Source organism: Zootoca vivipara, chromosome Z2 (assembly GCF_965207765.1).
Source record: "Zootoca vivipara chromosome Z2, rZooViv2.hap1.1, whole genome shotgun sequence".
Lineage (NCBI taxonomy): Eukaryota > Metazoa > Chordata > Lepidosauria > Squamata > Lacertidae > Zootoca > Zootoca vivipara.
Genome location: NC_142585.1, coordinates 49,862,605 through 49,879,733, shown reverse-complemented (window position 1 = coordinate 49,879,733; position 17,129 = coordinate 49,862,605). Strand labels below are relative to the sequence as shown.

The following is a 17,129-nucleotide window of genomic DNA, read 5'->3' as shown; positions in this document are numbered from 1 at the left end:
ACCTTAGGAAGAACATCCTGACAGTAAGAGCTGTTCGGCAGTGGGATTTGCTGCCAAGGAGTGTGGTGGAGTCTCCTTCTTTGGGAGGTCTTTAAGCAGAGGCATATGTCCTTTGCCCTTCTTTGGGCACCAGAAAACGGAAGTCGCTTCCGCGCAGGACCGGGAGTTGCGTGACGCAACTTCTATGGGCATCAGGAAATGGCGGCGCCGGAAGTCGCTTTACGTCTTTCCGGCCCTGCGCGGAAGCGACGTCCGGCGCCGCCGGCGCCATTTTCTGGTGCCCAAAGAAGGGCGAGGCGGCCCCAGAAAAATGGCCGGGTAACAATTGCATTCTCCTCCACAGTCATAGCTTGCCAAGTATCCCGATTTTCCACCTAAACATTAGGAAGAACTTCCTGACAGTCGGAGCTGTTCGGCAGTGGAATTTGCTGCCAAGGAGTGTGGTGGAGTCTCCTTCTTTGGAGGTCTTTAAGGAGAGGCTTGACAGGCATATGTCAGGAATGCTTTGATGGTGTTTCCTGCTCAGCAGGGGGTTGGACTGGATGGCCCTTGGGGTCTCTTCCAACTCTATGATTATATGATTCTATGATTCTAACTCCAGCCTGAGGTGCAGGGATGCCGGTTAACATGGGAATTTAAGGAAAAGGTAAAGGGACCCCTGACCATTAGGTCCAGTCATGACCAACTCCTGACAGTAGGAGCTGTTCAGCAGTGGAATTTGCTACCAAGGAGTGTGGTGGAGTCTCCTTCTTTGGAGGTCTTTAAGCAGAGGCTTGACAGCCATCTGTCAGGAATGCTTTGATGGTGTTTCCTGCTTGGCAGGGGGTTGGACTGGATGAACCTTGTGGTCTCTTCCGACTCTAGGATTCTATGATTAGGAAGAACTTCCTGACAGTAAGAGCTGTTCGGCAGTGGAATTTGCTGCCAAGGAGTGTGGTGGAGTCTCCTTCTTTGGAGGTCTTTAAGCAGAGGCTTGACAGCCATCTGTCAGGAATGCTTTGATGGTGTTTCCTGCTTGGCAGGGGGTTGGACTGGATGGCCCTCGGGGTCTCTTCCAACTCTAGGATTCTATGATTCTATGACTTCCGGCGCTGGCGCCGCCATTTTCTGGTGCCCAAAGAAGGGCGAGGCGGCACCAGAAAAATGGCCGGGTAACAATTGCATTCTCCTCCACAGTCATAGCTTGCCAAGTATCCCGATTTAAGGGACAATAGCGGGATTTTTCCGCTCAACGGGAGGCCGCCGGGAAACGGCGAGGCGCCGCCGGAAGTTGCGTCGCGGTCGTGCGGGCGCTGCCGATCCCGGATATTTTTACGAGCCGGACTTGGCAGGTACGGACCGCCCTACGCCTTCTGTACATAGCCTTTGCCCCATCGCTGGTGGATCTGTATACAGTACGCAGGGTGGATTTGATTTAAATCAAACTGATTTAAATCATGATTTAAATCACGATTTAAATCACTAGTCAGTAAGGCTTGATTTAAATCATAGTCGATTTAAATCCCATGAAAAACTTAAATACTGTCCACTCCAAACAATCAGAAAAATATTGTTTCTATTCTATTCACTGAACTTCTTGAAGGGAGGGACCCGCAGCTGGTCACAGCCAGCCCGATCTGTGAAGTGACGGAAAGGCATATGTCAAGAATGCTTTGATGGCATTTCCTGCTCGGCAGGGGGTTGGACTGGATGGCCCTTGTGGTCTCTTCCAACTCTACGATTCTATGATTCTATGAACTTCCTGACAGTAAGAGCTGTTCGGCAGTGGAATTTGCTGCCAAGGAGTGTGGTGGATTCTCCTTCTTTGGAGGTCTTTAAGCAGAGGCTTGACGGGCATATGTCAAGAATGCTTTGACGGTGTTTCCTGCTTGGCAGGGGGTTGGACTGGATGGCCCTTGGGGTCTCTTCCAACTCTACGATTCTATGATTCTATGAACTTCCTGACAGTAAGAGCTGTTCGGCAGTGGAATTTGCTGCCAAGGAGTGTGGTGGGGTCTCCTTCTTTGGAGATCTTTAAGCTTTATAGGTCCAAACCTTCGAATTGGGCCTTTAAGCTAATTGGCAGTAAGAGCTGTTCGGCAGTGGAATTGGCTGCCAAGGAGTGTGGTGGATTCTCCTTCTTTGGAGGTCTTTAAGCAGAGGCTTGACAGGCATATGTCAAGAATGCTTTGAGGGTGTTTCCTGCTCGGCAGGGGGTTGGACTGGATGGCCCTTGGGGTCTCTTCCAACTCTACGATTCTATGAACTTCCTGACAGTAAGAGCTGTTCGGCAGTGGAATTTGCTGCCAAGGAGTGTGGTGGATTCTCCTTCTTTGGAGGTCTTTAAGCAGAGGCTTGACGGGCATCTGTCAAGAATGCTTTGATGGTGTTTCCTGCTCGGCAGGGGGTTGGACTGGATGACCCTTGTGGTCTCTTCCAACTCTATGATTCTATGACATTACAGCATATGTTATTTGCTTAACAAACATCCATGTTTGTTAACTAATTTGGCTAAACAAAAACAAAATATATATATTTTAAGAAACTTGGACTGTCAGCCCAGCCGACACATGAAAAACTTAAATACTGTCCACTCCAAACAATCAGAAAAATATTGTTTCTATTCTATTCACTGAACTTCTTGAAACTTAGCACTGAAGGGCTTGATTCTGTATTCATAGGTTTGTAGAACAATAGGATTGAGGTCTTTTTCTCAACTCTGTTCATGTTATAACATTTTTGCTGGGAAGAAGAGGCTTGTGATCTCTGTTGAGTCAAATTCAGTTTTGAGAACTGCAAAAGTAAACCAAGCATCTGTGATAATATCTTGCAGGCAGAGAAACTGCCCAATAATCTTACAAAAACCTCTGGAAGAGCATGACATTGTGAATGGATTAATGGCATTTATTTACCCCCCAAAATAAACATATACAACCTTATTCTACATAATTAAAAAACTAATCTTTATTTCATGATGGAATAACCTTTGGATGGTAATATATTTTCCTCAAAAAGCATTTTATTTTTTAAAAAAATCAGATTTAAATCAAAAAAATCGATTTAAATCAAAAAAATCCGATTTAAATAAAAAAAAATCCGATTTTTTTGATTTTTTTTAAAAAAAATCATTGATTTTTATCCACCCTGACAGTACGTCTTTTGTCCCCCAAACTGCAGCTAATCGGGAGAGAAAACGAGGATGGGGAATGCAAAGAAAGGAAGGAACGCTAAGCCGCGAATGGAACTAAGTAAAAGGCGGGCGGATCTAAGGATGAAGGGTGGGGATACAATTAAAAGAATCTATACAGCGGTACCTCGACTTACGAATTTTAATGCGTTCCGACTTACGAATGCGGTACCTCGACTTACGGTACCTCGACTTACGAATGCGTTTTTTATATCGTAATTTTTTTGTGGTGAACCGCCCCGAGATCTAAGGACGAAGGGTGGGGTACAATTAAAAGAATCTATACAGCGGTACCTCGACTTACGAATTTAATGCGTTCCGACTTACGAATGCGGTACCTCGACGTACGGTACCTCGACTTACGAATGCGGTACCTCGACTTACGAATTTAATGCACATTCGTAAGTCGGAAAAAACTGCAAGTAGGAATGCATTGGGAGAAAAAAATCCGTAAGTCGAAGCAACCCTATCTAAAAATTCGTAAGTAGGAAAAAAATCCTATCTAAGCCGCATCCAAGATGGCGGGCGGAGCTCCCTTCGTAAGTAGAAACATTCATAGAATCATAGAATCATAGCATCATAGAGTTGGAAGAGACCCCAAGGGCCATCCAGTCCAACCCCCTGCCAAGCAGGAAACACCATCAAAGCATTCCTGACAGATGGCTGTCAAGCCTCTGCTTAAAGACCTCCAAAGAAGGAGACTCCACCACACTCCTTGGCAGCAAATCCCACTGCCGAACAGCTCTTACTGTCAGGAAGTTCTTCCTAATGTTGAGGTGGAATTCGTAAGTAGAGTTATTCGTAAGTAGAGCGTAGCTGCCTTCCCCTCGCTGCCTGCGCACGAGGAGGCGCGCACCCTGCCGGTCTTTCCCGGGCCGCGCGCCGCTCCGGCCCTTTCGCATCCCTGCAGGAGCGCCTGCACTTCCGTCTGCCAAGGCGCGTGGAAGTCAGCCAGGGCGGCCGAGACCGATGGCCCAGGGCACAGGTGTCAAACACAAGGGCCGCGGGCCGAATCCGGCCCGCCGGGCCTCGTCATGTGGCCCGTGTAGCCGCCGCCGGCCGCCAGCCTTCACCTTTTATTCTCACTCTCTTTTTTTGACACATGCGCGGCGGCCGACAAGCCAGAGGACGTCCGCCCTCTAGCGGCGCCGGCCGTTCTACACAGGAAAACTCCACTTTCCATGCATTCAGGAAACCACTTCTTTTTATATTGAGTGCACTAGTGTCATTCAGCCCGTTTAATAAACGGGCGCTAGAGCATTCGGCCTTTTTCGGTGGCGGCGGCGCGTGGGTGGGTGGGGGCGGTTGGCCGCTCTCATGGCCGCCGCTTCGTCTGGGCGCTCCGCTGAGCCCAGCTGGCCAGCGGGCGCCCGGGAGAAGGCCGCGATTTGTATGTTTTTTTCAATAAACCATTTTTTCAATAAATTGTACAATAATTGTACATTGGAATATCCACTGGCCATTATTCCGACTATGTTTCTGCTTTCAGAGTTAGTTATTACTTAAAGGTCAAGGTCAAGGGACCCCTGACCATTAGGTCCAGTGGTGACCGGCTCCGGGGTTGCGCGCTCATCTCGCATTATTGGCCGAGGGAGCCGGCGTACAGCTTCCGGGTCATGTGGCCAGCATGACAGAGCCGCTTCTGGCGAACCAGAGCAGCGCACGGAAACGCCGTTGACCTTCCCGCTGTGGCGGTTCCTATTTATCTACTTGCACTTTTGACGTGCTTTCGAACTGCTAGGTTGGCAGGAGCTGGGACCGAGCGACGGGAGCTCACCCCGTCGCAGGGATTCGAACCGCCGACCTTCTGATCGGCAAGCCCTAGGCTCAGTGGTTTAACCCACAGCGCCACCTGGGTCCCATAATAATAATAATAATAATAATTTATTATTTATTTTATTTATTATTTATACCCCACCTGGGTCCCTAGTTATTACTTACATCAGACATCCCCAAACTTCGGCCCTCCAGATGTTTTGGACTACAATTCCCATCATCCCTGATCACTGGACCTCTTAGCTAGGGATCATGGGAGTCGTAGGCCGAAACATCTGGAGGGCCGCAGTTTGGGGACGCCTGACTTACATTATTACAAAAAAACAGTAATAATTGAATGCAGTGGCAATCATTTCTGAGAATAAAGAGTGGACACATAGTCCTCCAGATACAACCGGCCCTTGGAGGGTGACCAAACTGCTGGTGTGGCCCCCGGTGGATTTGAGTTTGACCACCCCGGATCTAGAGCAGACATGCCCAAACGTCGGCCCTCCAGATGCTTTGGACTACAATTCCCATCATCCCTGATCACGGGACCTCTTTGCAAGGGATCATGGGAGTTGTAGGCCAAAACATCTGGAGGTATCCCATCAGCTCAGCCTTTTAAGGCTCTTTGGCAGGCATCCCCAAACTGCGGCCCTTCCAGATGTTTTGGCCTACAACTCCCATGATCCCTAGCTAACAGGACCAGTGGTCGGGGAAGATGGGAATTGTAGTCCAAAACATCTGGAGGGCCGAAGTTTGGGGATGCCTGGCCTACAACTCCCATGATCCCTAGCTAACAGGACCAGTGGTCGGGGATGATGGGAATTGTAGTCCAAAACATCTGCAGATGTTTTGGCCTACAATTCCCATGACCCCTAGCTAACAGGACCAGTGGTCGGGGATGATGGGAATTGTAGTCCAAAACATCTGCAGATGTTTTGGCCTACAATTCCCATGATCCCTAGCTAACAGGACCAGTGGTCGGGGAAGATGGGAATTGTAGTCCAAAACATCTGCAGATGTTTTGGCCTACAATTCCCATGACCCCTAGCTAACAGGACCAGTGGTCGGGGATGATGGGAATTGTAGTCCAAAACATCTGCAGATGTTTTGGCCTACAATTCCCATGATCCCTAGCTAACAGGACCAGTGGTCGGGGAAGATGGGAATTGTAGTCCAAAACATCTGGAGGGCCGAAGTTTGGTATCAAACTGTTGCAAACAGATGACCGAATCTGGTTTAGCTCCAGATTAAAAATCTGCAGAGACCTTTGCTCCGCTTAGGCGCACAATTTTACAGCACTATGATTTCCACAGCATCCCAACAAGTGGAGAAGGAATCATAGAATCATAGAATAGAATCATAGAATCATAGAGTTGGAAGAGACCCCAAGGGCCATCCAGTCCAACCCCCTGCCAAGCAGGAAACACCATCAAAGCATTCCTGGCATATGGCTGTCAAGCCTCTGCTTCAAGACCTCCAAAGAAGGAGACTCCACCACACTCCTTGGCAGCAAGTTCCACTGCCGAACAGCTCTTACTGTCAGGAAGTTCTTCCTAATGTTTAGGTGGAATCTTCTTTCTTGTAGCTTGAATCCGTTGCTCCGTGTCCGCTTCTCTGGAGCAGCAGAAAACAACCTTTCTCCCTCCTCTATATGACATCCTTTCATATAGTTGAACATGGCTATCATATCACCCCTTCACCTTCTCTTCTCCAGGCTAAAGATACCCAGCTCCCTAAGCCGTTCCTGATAAGGCATCGTTTCCAGGCCTTTGACCATTTTGGTTGCCCTCTTCTGGACCCGTTCCAGCTTGTCAGGATCCTTCTTGAACTGTGGTGCCCAGAACTGGACACAGGACTCCAGGTGAGGTCTGACCAGAGCAGAATACAATGATACTATTACTTCCCTTGATCTAGATGCTATACTCCTATTGATGCAGCCCAGAATTGCATTGGCTTTTTGAGCTGCTGCATCACACTGCTGACTCAGGTCAAGTTTGTGGTCTACCAAGACTCCTAGATCCTAGGAAGCGGGAGGGCGAGAAAAACGAGGGTTAAATTGAGTTCTATATTAGTTACAGAAGTCCCAAGAGTTAGACCAGATTAGGCCATCCAGATGTTTTGAAGCACAACGTCCACCCGCCTCGGGCGGCACAGCTGGACGATGCCGAGGCCGGAAGGCTGGTCCAAAACATCTGGAGAACAGCAGGTTGGCGAGTCAATACGGCCACGTTTTCCCCAGAATAATTTGTGCAAAGCGAAAGGAGGGGAAGGAGAGAGAGAAAAAGAAAAGGAAAACCCAACGTACAGACTAGAGGAGACGCAAAGCATATTTCAAAGATGGGTGGGGAGAAAGAAAAAAAAATGAGGGTGGGGAGGAGAGAAAAAAATGCATGAGATAAAGTAAAACATGAAGCAGAAACATCACTCGAATGGCTTTACGGCGGCAAGGTGACAACGGCTGCTCAGAAAGGTCGATTGTAGAGCTGGAAGGGACCCCAGGGTCATCTAGTCCAACCCCGGCAATGCAGGCAATGGCTAAAGAATCCCTGACCGACGGCCTCCAACCATAGCTGCCAAGTTCTCCCTTTTTTTTAAGGGAAATTCCATTATGCTGAATAGGCTTCCTCGTGAGGAAAGGGGAAACTTGGCAGCTATGCCTTGGCAGCAAATTCCACTGCCGAACAGCTCTTACTGTCAGCTCTGATGCCCCTTGCCCCTTGCAGCTATGCCTCCAACGTCTGCTTAAAAACCTCCAAGGGAGGAGGGTCGGCAAACCTTTCCGAGGGAGTCCACCCCACTCTCAAACAAGCCTTTTTTGGCTCTAAGAAAATTATTCTTCAAAGTTTAGTCGGAATCTCCTTCCTTGTAACTTGAATCAAGCTCTCTCCAGAGCAGCAGGAAACAAAGTGACGGGACAGCCTTTCAGATGTAGAATCATAGAAACCTAGAGCTGGAAGAGACCACAAGGGCCATCCAGTCCAACCCCCTGCCAAGCAGGAAACACCATCCAAGCATTCTTGACATATATGCCTGTCAAGCCTCTGCTTAAAGGCCTCCAAAGGAGGAGACTCCACCACACTCCTTGGCAGCCAATCCCACTGCCGAACAGCTCTGACTGTCAGGAGGTTCTTCCTAATGTTGAGGTGGAATCTTCTTTCTTGAAGTTTGAATCCATTGAATCATAGAGTTGGAAGAGACCACAAGGGCCATCCAGTCCAACCCCCTGCCAAGCAGGAAACACCATCCAAGAGGCTTGACAGGCATATGTCAGGAATGCTTTGGTGGTGTCTCCTGCTTGGCAGGGGGTTGGACTGGATGGCCCTTGGGGTCTCTTCCAACTCTAGGATTCTATGATTAGGAAGAACTTCCTGACAGTAAGAGCTGTTCGGCAGTGGGATTTGCTGCCAAGGAGTGTGGTAGTCTCTCCTTCTTTGGAGGTCTTTAAGCAGAGGCTTGACAGGCATATGTCAAGAATGCTTTGATGGTGTTTCCTGCTTGGCAGGGGGTTGGACTGGATGGCCCTTGTGGTCTCTTCCAACTCTAGGATTCTATGATTAGGAAGAACTTCCTGACAGTAAGAGCTGTTCGGCAGTGGGATTTGCTGCCAAGGAGTGTGGTAGTCTCTCCTTCTTTGGAGGTCTTTAAGCAGAAGCTTGACAGGCATATGTCAAGAATGCTTTGATGGTGTTTCCTGCTTGGCAGGGGGTTGGACTGGATGGCCCTTGGGGTTTCTTCCAACTCTAGGATTCTAGGATTCATAATTCCTGGCTATAGTAAATGTTGGGGTTTAATCCCTTAATCATGATTCTAGTCATTTTGGACTTGAGTCGTTCCTATGGCCTGATTTTCCCACAACCTTTATCTGATCTTACTATTCGTTCTCCGTACGTTATCCAATTAGTTTCCATGTTTTTTTTGTTTTTCTTAATCGCTACATTCAATGCAAACTGCACCTTGGGGATTCAGGGATCGGCTGGATCCGAGAAAACGGAAAGGTCTCAAATCCTACCCCAAAATCACGGGGGGGGGGGGGGGCGGATGGACTCCGCACGGAGTCGGTTAACCCTACAATGCGGCTTACCTTCTTTCACGGAAATGGTGGGTTTCTTCTGCCGAAGCCCCAGCAGAATGAAGAAGAGGACCAGAGGGATGAAGATCTCGAAAGCCAGCACCCACTGGGGGAAAAGGAGGAGAAAATAAGTCAGAGAGACCCAGGAGTGGGAAACGTTGCCAGGGCCTTCCCCCCCTGAAGGGAAGGATCTGCCCATTGTGTCATTGAGCTAAGTCTGATCATATATGATAACCATGTTCAAATATATAAAAGGATGTCATATAGAGGAGGGAGAAAGGTTGTTTTCTGCTGCTCCAGAGAAGCGGACACGGAGCAACGGATTCAAACTACAAGAAAGAAAATTCCACCTAAACATTAGGAAGAACTTCCTGACAGTAAGAGCTGTTCGGCAGTGGAATTTGCTGCCAAGGAGTGTGGTGGAGTCTCCTTCTTTGGAGGTCTTTAAGCAGAGGCTTGACAGCCATCTGTCAGGAATGCTTTGATGGTGTTTCCTGCTTGGCAGGGGGTTGGACTGGATGGCCCTTGGGGTCTCTTCCAACTCTATTATTCTATGATTCTATGATTCTATAGTCTGCATTGTATAATCCTAGTTACAGGTAGGTAGCCGTGTTGGTCTGAGTCGAAGCAAAATAAAAAAAAATTCCTTCCGTAGCACCTTAAAGACCAACTAAGTTTATATTTTGGGATGAGCTTTCGTGTGCATCTGAAGAAGCGCGCATGCACACGAAAGCTCAGACCAAAATAAAAAACTTAGTTGCTCTTTAAGGTGCTACTGAAGGAATTTTTTTTATTTTGTATAATCCTGAGTGCCCCCCAAACCCCCCTATTGCGCCCTTTTCCCTCTCTTTGCGCCAAAGGGTAAGCCTGAGAAGGAGGCGTTGCATAGAACCGACAGGAAGACAGGACAGCCTTGTAAAATGAAAACGTTCATTTTACAAAGGGAATGAAAACATTCAAATGGAAACATTCATTTTACCAAGGGAATGATAGAATCCTAGAGTCGGAAGAGACCCCAAGGGCCATCCAGTCCAACCCCCCTGCAGAGCAGGAAACACCATCAAAGCATTCTGGACATATGTCTGTCAAGCCTCTGCTTAAAGACCTCCAAAGAAGGAGACTCCGCCACACTCCTTGGTAGCAAATGCCACTGCCGAACAGCTCTGACTGTCAGGAAGTTCTTCCTAATGTTGAGGTGGAATCTTCTTTGTTGTAGTTTGAATCCATTGCTCCGTGTCCGCTTCTCTGGAGCAGCAGAAAACAACCTTTCTCCCTCCTCTATATGACAGCCTTTCATATAAAATAAAATAAAATGAAGAAGGAAGGAAGAATAATAGAATCCTAGAGTTGGAAGAGACCCCAAGGGCCATCCAGTCCAACCCCCTGCCGAGCAGGAAACACCATCAAAGCATTCTTGACATATTCCTGTCGAGCCTTTGCTTAAAGACCTCCAAAAAGGAGGAGACGCCACCACACTCCTTGGCAGCAAATCCCACTGCCGAACAGCTCTTACTGTCAGGAAGTTCATAGAATCATAGAATCCTAGAGTTGGAAGAGACCCCAAGGGCCATCCAGTCCAAACCCCTGCCAAACAGGAAACACCATCACAGCATTCTTGACATATACCTGTCGAGCCTCTGCTTAAAGACCTCCAAAGAAGGAGACTCCGCCCCACTCCTTGGCAGCAAATCCCACTGCCGAACAGCTCTTACTGTCAGGAAGTTCTTCCTAATCATAGAATCCTAGAGTTGGAAGAGACCCCAAGGGCCATCCAGTCCAACCCCCTGCCAAGCAGGAAACACCATCACAGCATTCTTGACATATACCTGTCGAGCCTCTGCTTAAAGATCTCCAAAGAAGGAGGAGACTCCACCACACTCCTTGGCACCAAATCCCACTGCCAAACAGCTCTGACTGTCAGGAGGTTCTTCCTCATGTTGAGGTGGAATCTTCTTTCTTGTATGGAGTTTTAATGAATCCAAAAATTTTAGGGGAGTCTTGTCCCCACCCCCAAACTTATAACAACAACAACAACAACTCCACCACACTCCTTGGCAGCAAATTCCACTGCCGAATAGCTCTTACTGTCAGGAGTTGGTCATAACTGGACCTAATGGTCAGGGGTCCCTTTACCTTTTCCTTAAATTCCCATGTTAACCGGCATCCCTGCACCTCAGGCTGGAGTTAGAATCATAGAATCATTTCTTTCTAATGTTCTTTCTAATGTTCTTTCTAATGTTGAGGTGGAATCATAGAATCATAGAGAATCATAGAGTCATATAGTTGGAAGAGACCCCAAGGGCCATCCAGTCCAACCCCCTGCCGAGCAGGAAACACCATCCAAGCATTCTTGACCTATGCCTGTCGAGCCTCTGCTTCAAGGCCTCCAAAGAAGGAGGAGACTCCACCACACTCCTTGGCAGCAAATCCCACTGCCGAACAGCTCTGACTGTCAGGAAGTTCTTCCTGATGTTGAGGTGGAATCTTCTTTCTTGTAGTTTGTACAAGAATCTTCTTTCTTGTACTTTGTCCTCGCTCTCCTTCTCAGAAATGACAAGAAAGAGTCTGCCCTTGCCTCGAGTCAGGCAAAGTGGCCGGGGGAGGGAGGGGGAGAGGAGAAACAGAGAGAAATGCAAACTGATTGTAGAGCCAGAAATGGACAGAGGCACCACCTGGTCTAGCACTGTCATGTGAACTCTCCAGAATCATAGAATCCTAGAGTTGGAAGAGACCACAAGGGCCATCCAGTCCAACCCCCTGCCAAGCAGGAAACACCATCAAAGCATTCTTGACATGTGCCTGTCAAGCCTCTGCTTAAAGACCTCCAAAGAAGGAGACTCCACCACACTCCTTGGCAGCAAATCCCACTGCCGAACAGCTCTTACTGTCAGGAAGTTCTTCCTCATGTTGAGGTGGAATCTTCTTTCTTGAAGTTTCTTGAAGTTTGATGCGTTAGCTGCCGAGGACACAGAACTTAGCCAAGGGCCAGCCAGAGATATGAATTCGACAGTAATTGACAATACGCATAGATGATGTGAAGGGGGGGGAGATGCGCAAATCACCATTATCCCCTATACAGTGGTGCCTCGCTAGACGAAATTAATTCGTTCCACGGGTCTTTTCTTTTAGCGAAAAATTCGTCTAGCGAATCCCATAGGAACGCACTGATTTTTTTTTACCTTTTTTTTGCCCATAGGAACGCATTAATTGAATTTCAATGCATTCCTATGGGAAACTGCGATTCGCTAGAGGAATTTTTCATAAAACGCATTCGTCTAGCGAGGCAAGCACCGCTCGAAAGATCCTTTCGTTAAGTGGAAATTTCCTTAAGCAGGGCATTCGTGAAGCGAGGCACCACTGTATAATATATGATAAAATATATGACAAAACCAAAATGATGGAGGGGGGGTGGGCGAGAGTAGGTGGAAAGGGAGGGAGGGAAGAGGGCGGGAGGATGGGGGGGAATAGGGGGGAAAGGAAACAGGTGAGGGAGGGAGGAAATAGTTTTTGTTTCTTAGGTTGAAGTATTTTGCTTTGTGTACAGATGAACATAGATGTACATATTATCTTGGTTTTGCTTTTTGTAATGGTTTAAAGCATGAATAAAGAATTTCATACCAAAAAAAAAAAAGGTAAAATACTCGTTTACTAAGCTGGGAAAGCCTGCTGGAACAAAAATGCCTTCGGAAATGCCTTAACCGATTAGACAACTGGGCCAAAGCAAACAAGATGAATTTTAACAAGGAGAAATGTAAGGTACTACACTTGGGCAAAAAAAAAAAATGAAAGGCACAAATACAGGATGGGTGACACCTGGCTTGAGAGCAGTACATGTGAAAAGGATCTAGGAGTCTTGGTAGACCACAAACTTGACGTGAGTCAGCAGTGTGATGCAGCAGCTCAAAAAGCCAATGCAATTCTGGGCTGCATCAAGAGGAGTATAGCATCTGGATCAAGGGAAGTAATAGTACCACTGTATTCTGCTCTGGTCAGACCTCACCTGGAGTACTGTGTCCAGTTCTGGGCACCACAGTTCAAGAAGGATACTGACCAGCTGGAACGTGTCCAGAGGAGGGCAACCAAAATGGTCCAAGGCCTGGAAACAATGCCTTATGAGGAATGGCTTAGGGAACTGGGTATGTTTAGCCTGGAGAAGAGAAGGTGAAGGGGTGATATGATAGCCATGTTCAAATATATAAAAGGATGCCATATAGAGGAGGGTGAAAGGTTGTTTTCTGCTGCTCCGGAGAAGCGGACACAGAGCAATGGATTCAAGCTACAAGAAAGAAGATTCCACCTCAACATGAGGAAGAACTTCCTGACAGTGAGAGCTGTTTGGCAGTGGGATTTGCTGCCAAGGAGTGTGGTGGAGTCTCCTTCTTTGGGAGGTCTTGAAGCAGAGGCTTGACAGGCATATGTCAAGAATGCTTTGATGGTGTTTCCTGCTCGGCAGGGGGTTGGACTGGATGGCCCTTGTGGTCTCTTCCGACTCTAGGATTCTATAATTCTAATAGTATAACCACCTCAACATTAGGAAGAACTTCCTGACAGTCAGAGCTGTTCGGCAGTGGGATTTGCTGCCCAGGAGTGTGGTGGAGTCTCCTTCTTTGGAGGTCTTTAAGCAGAGGCTTGACAGGCATATGTCAAGAATGCTTTGATGGTGTTTCCTGCTTGGCAGGGGGTTGGACTGGATGACCCTTGGGGTCTCTTCCAAGTCTATGATTCTGTGGAAGAGAAACCTCTTTGGTCAGTGAATGAGGCTACTGTATTATAATCCAGGGTGGTGTTTGCAGTTCTGGTGTCTAGGGGTAACCTTTTCCCGGTTGTTCTGTGCTCTCTGTCTGTAAAATATTGGTTACAGGTAGGTAGCCGTGTTGGTCAGAGTCGAAGCAAAATAAAATAAAAAATCCCTTCAGTAGCACCTTAAAGACCAACTCAGATTTTATTTGGGTATGAGCTTCCGTGTGCATGCGCACTTCTTCAGATACACTTGAAACAGAAGCAACCAGACCCTTATATATATATACAGAGGGTGGTGGGGGTGGGTGGGAATGGGTGATGGGCTGATGGGAGTGGTAAACCTGTAGATGGCTGTTAACGACTGCTGATGACTGCAATTAGTCCAGGGGGGGGAAGCAAGGGCTGAGGCGCTAAAGAAAGCTTGTTCATGCATAGGGAGATAAGAATCCGATGTCTTCATTCATCCCAGGTGGCTCCATCGGATTCTTATCTCAAGCTGCTTTTTTTTTTATTGCAGGACACATCATAGGGGAATAAAAAAATTCATTCAGTAGCACCTTAAAGACCAGCTAAGTTTTTATTTTGGTATGAGCTTTCGTGTGCATGCACACTTCTTCAGATACACTGAAATAGGAGTCCCCAGGCGCTTATGTGGAGAACGGGGTGGGGAGGGAGGTGGGGTGGGGAGGGGGGATCACTCAGAAGGGGGGTGGAAGCGGGTGATTGACTGACTGACAGCTGTCGATGACCGAAAACGACTGCCAATGGTTTTGCATGAAAAAAGCAAGGGTGGAGATGGCTGTAGATCGCTTGATCATGTATACTGAGATAAGAATCCAATGTCTCTGTTCAAAGCAGGTCCCTCCGTGGTTTTGAGCTTGGTGATAAGTTGTAATTCAGCAGCTTCTCTCTCCAGTCTATTTCTGAAATTCTTTTGTAGTAAGACAGCTACTTTGAGAAAGCTTGATCATGCATCATGAGATAAGAATCCGATGTCTTCGTTCATCCCAGGTGGATCCGTGGTTTTAAGCTTGGGAATGAGTTCCAATTCAGCAACTTCTCTTTTTCCAGTCTGTTCCTGAAATTTCTCGGTAATAAAACAGCTGCTTTGAGATCGTGTATAGAATGTTCCCACCCACCCCCACCACCCTCTGTGTATATATATATATATATATATATATATATATATATATATATATATCATCACTTTTAATTTGTATACCGCCTTTCTATCGTACAATACTCAAAGCGTTTTACAACCTGAAGAAACAGAATCTCATGAAATACAAAACAACCTTCTAACTATCTAATGCAATACAAAAATATGATAATAAAACATAGCTTTAAAATAAGCAATCAAATAATGTGACGTTCAACAATCATTACAATAGTATAGAAGAATATCAGCATATGAAAATTAAACAGAAACCCACTCTTAACATTGACAATGAATAATTTCAAAACAATAATCAATAAAACAACAGCAAGCCACAGTGCATAAAACAATACAATACAAATTGAAAAAAATATATATATAAGGGTCTGACACTTCTGTTTAAAGTGTCTCTGAAGAAGTGCGCCTGCACACGAAAGCTCATACCAAAATAAAAATCTTCGTTGGTCTTTAAGGTGCTACTGAAGGATTTTTTTTTATTTTGCTTTGACTCAGACCAACACGGCTACCTACCTGTAACTAAATTTATACCTGAGTAATTAAGTATAAGGTGATGTTTGGATGCAACGCATAATACGAGTGGTGTTTTATTGTTTAATATTTGTGTTTACTTGTTTAGTGCCCCGCTTGCTTTATTGTTCCGTATAATTTGTTCAAAACCCTGGGTTTTTCACGTCAATTATCAACATTATTATCTGTCAGGAATGCTTTGATGGTGTTTCCTGCTTGGCAGGGGGTTGGACTGGATGGCCCTTGGGGTCTCTTCCAACTCTATGACTCTATGATTCTCTATGATTCTATGATTCCACCTCAACATTAGAAAGAACTTCCTGACAGTCAGAGCTGTTCGGCAGTGGGATTTGCTGCCAAGGAGTGGGGTGGAGTCTCCTTCTTTGGAGGTCTTTAAGCAGAGGCTTGACGGCCATATGTCAAGAATGCTTTGATGGTGTTTCCTGCTTGGCAGGGGGTTGGACTGGATGGCCCTCGTGGTCTCTTCCAACTCTATGATTCTATGATTCTATGAACATGTTTTCTCTTAAATAAATAAATAGTGCAGAAAATAAGAGCAGGCATCTATTATTGCTCCACATAAAACCTAAAAATTATGTTGATTCGTTCACAATTGAACATACTGAGAATAAATGAGTCAAATTGTTATGTTTTCATCGCTCGTCGTGTCAATCTGTAGGAGCAGGGTCTAAATTGTGAACCGATTTGTCCCCAATTTGAAATTTGAATAATTACAGGTAGGTAACCGTGTTGGTCTGAGCCGAAGCAAAATAGAAAAGAAAAAAAAATCCTTCAGTAGCACCTTAAAGACCAACTAAGTTTTATTTCGGTATGAGCTTTCGTGTGCTTATTTTCGGTATGAGCTTTCGTGTGTTCTGAAGAAGTGCGCATGCACACGAAAGCTCATACCAAAATAAAAAACTTCGTTGGTCTTTAAGGTGCTACTGGAGGGATTTTTTATTCCCCTATGATGTGTCCTGCAATAAAAAAAAGCAGCTTGAGATAAGAATCCGATGGAGCCACCTGGGATGAATAAAGACATCGGATTCTTATCTCATTATGCATGAACAAGCTTTCTTTAGCGCCTCAGCCCTTGTCCCCCCCCCAGGACTAATTGCAGTCATCAGCAGTCGTTAACAGCCATCAACAGGTTTACCACTCCCATCAGCCCATCACCCATTCCCACCCACCCCCACCACCCTCTGTATATATATAAGGGTCTGACGCTTCTGTTTCAAGTGTCTCTGAAGAAGTGCGCATGCACACGAAAGCTCATACCAAAAGAAAAAACTTCGTTGGTCTTTAAGGTGCTACTGGAGGGATTTTTTTATTCCCCTATGATTGTGTCCTGCAATAAAAAAAAGCAGCTTGAGATAAGAATCCGATGGAGCCACCTGGGATGAATAAAGACATCAGATTCTTATCTCACTATGCATGAACAAGCTTTCTTTAGCGCCTCAGCCCTTGCTTCCCCCCCCAGGACTAATTGCAGCCATCAGCAGTCATTAACAGCCATCTACAGGTTTACCACTCCCATCAGCCCATCACCCATTCCCACCACCCTCTGTATATATATATATATAAGGGTCTGACGCTTCTGTTTCCAGTGTATCTGAAGAAGTGCGCATGCACACGAAAGCTCATACCAAAATAAAAAACTTCGTTGGTCTTAAGGTGCTACTGAATGAATTTTTTTTATTCCCCTA

General features: G+C 46.4%; 1 protein-coding gene across 3 annotated transcripts in view; it reads right to left on the bottom strand.

The window, feature by feature from the left end:
• Positions 1–17,129, bottom strand: part of ABCA2 (ATP binding cassette subfamily A member 2) — a 234,059-nt gene that overhangs the window by 199,597 nt on the left and 17,333 nt on the right. For all 3 annotated transcript variants that reach the window (XM_088665386.1, XM_088665387.1, XM_088665389.1), the window contains exon 2: positions 9,012–9,105. In XM_088665386.1, the coding sequence (XP_088521512.1) occupies positions 9,012–9,105 (94 nt within the window). The remainder of the gene's footprint in view (positions 1–9,011; positions 9,106–17,129) is intronic.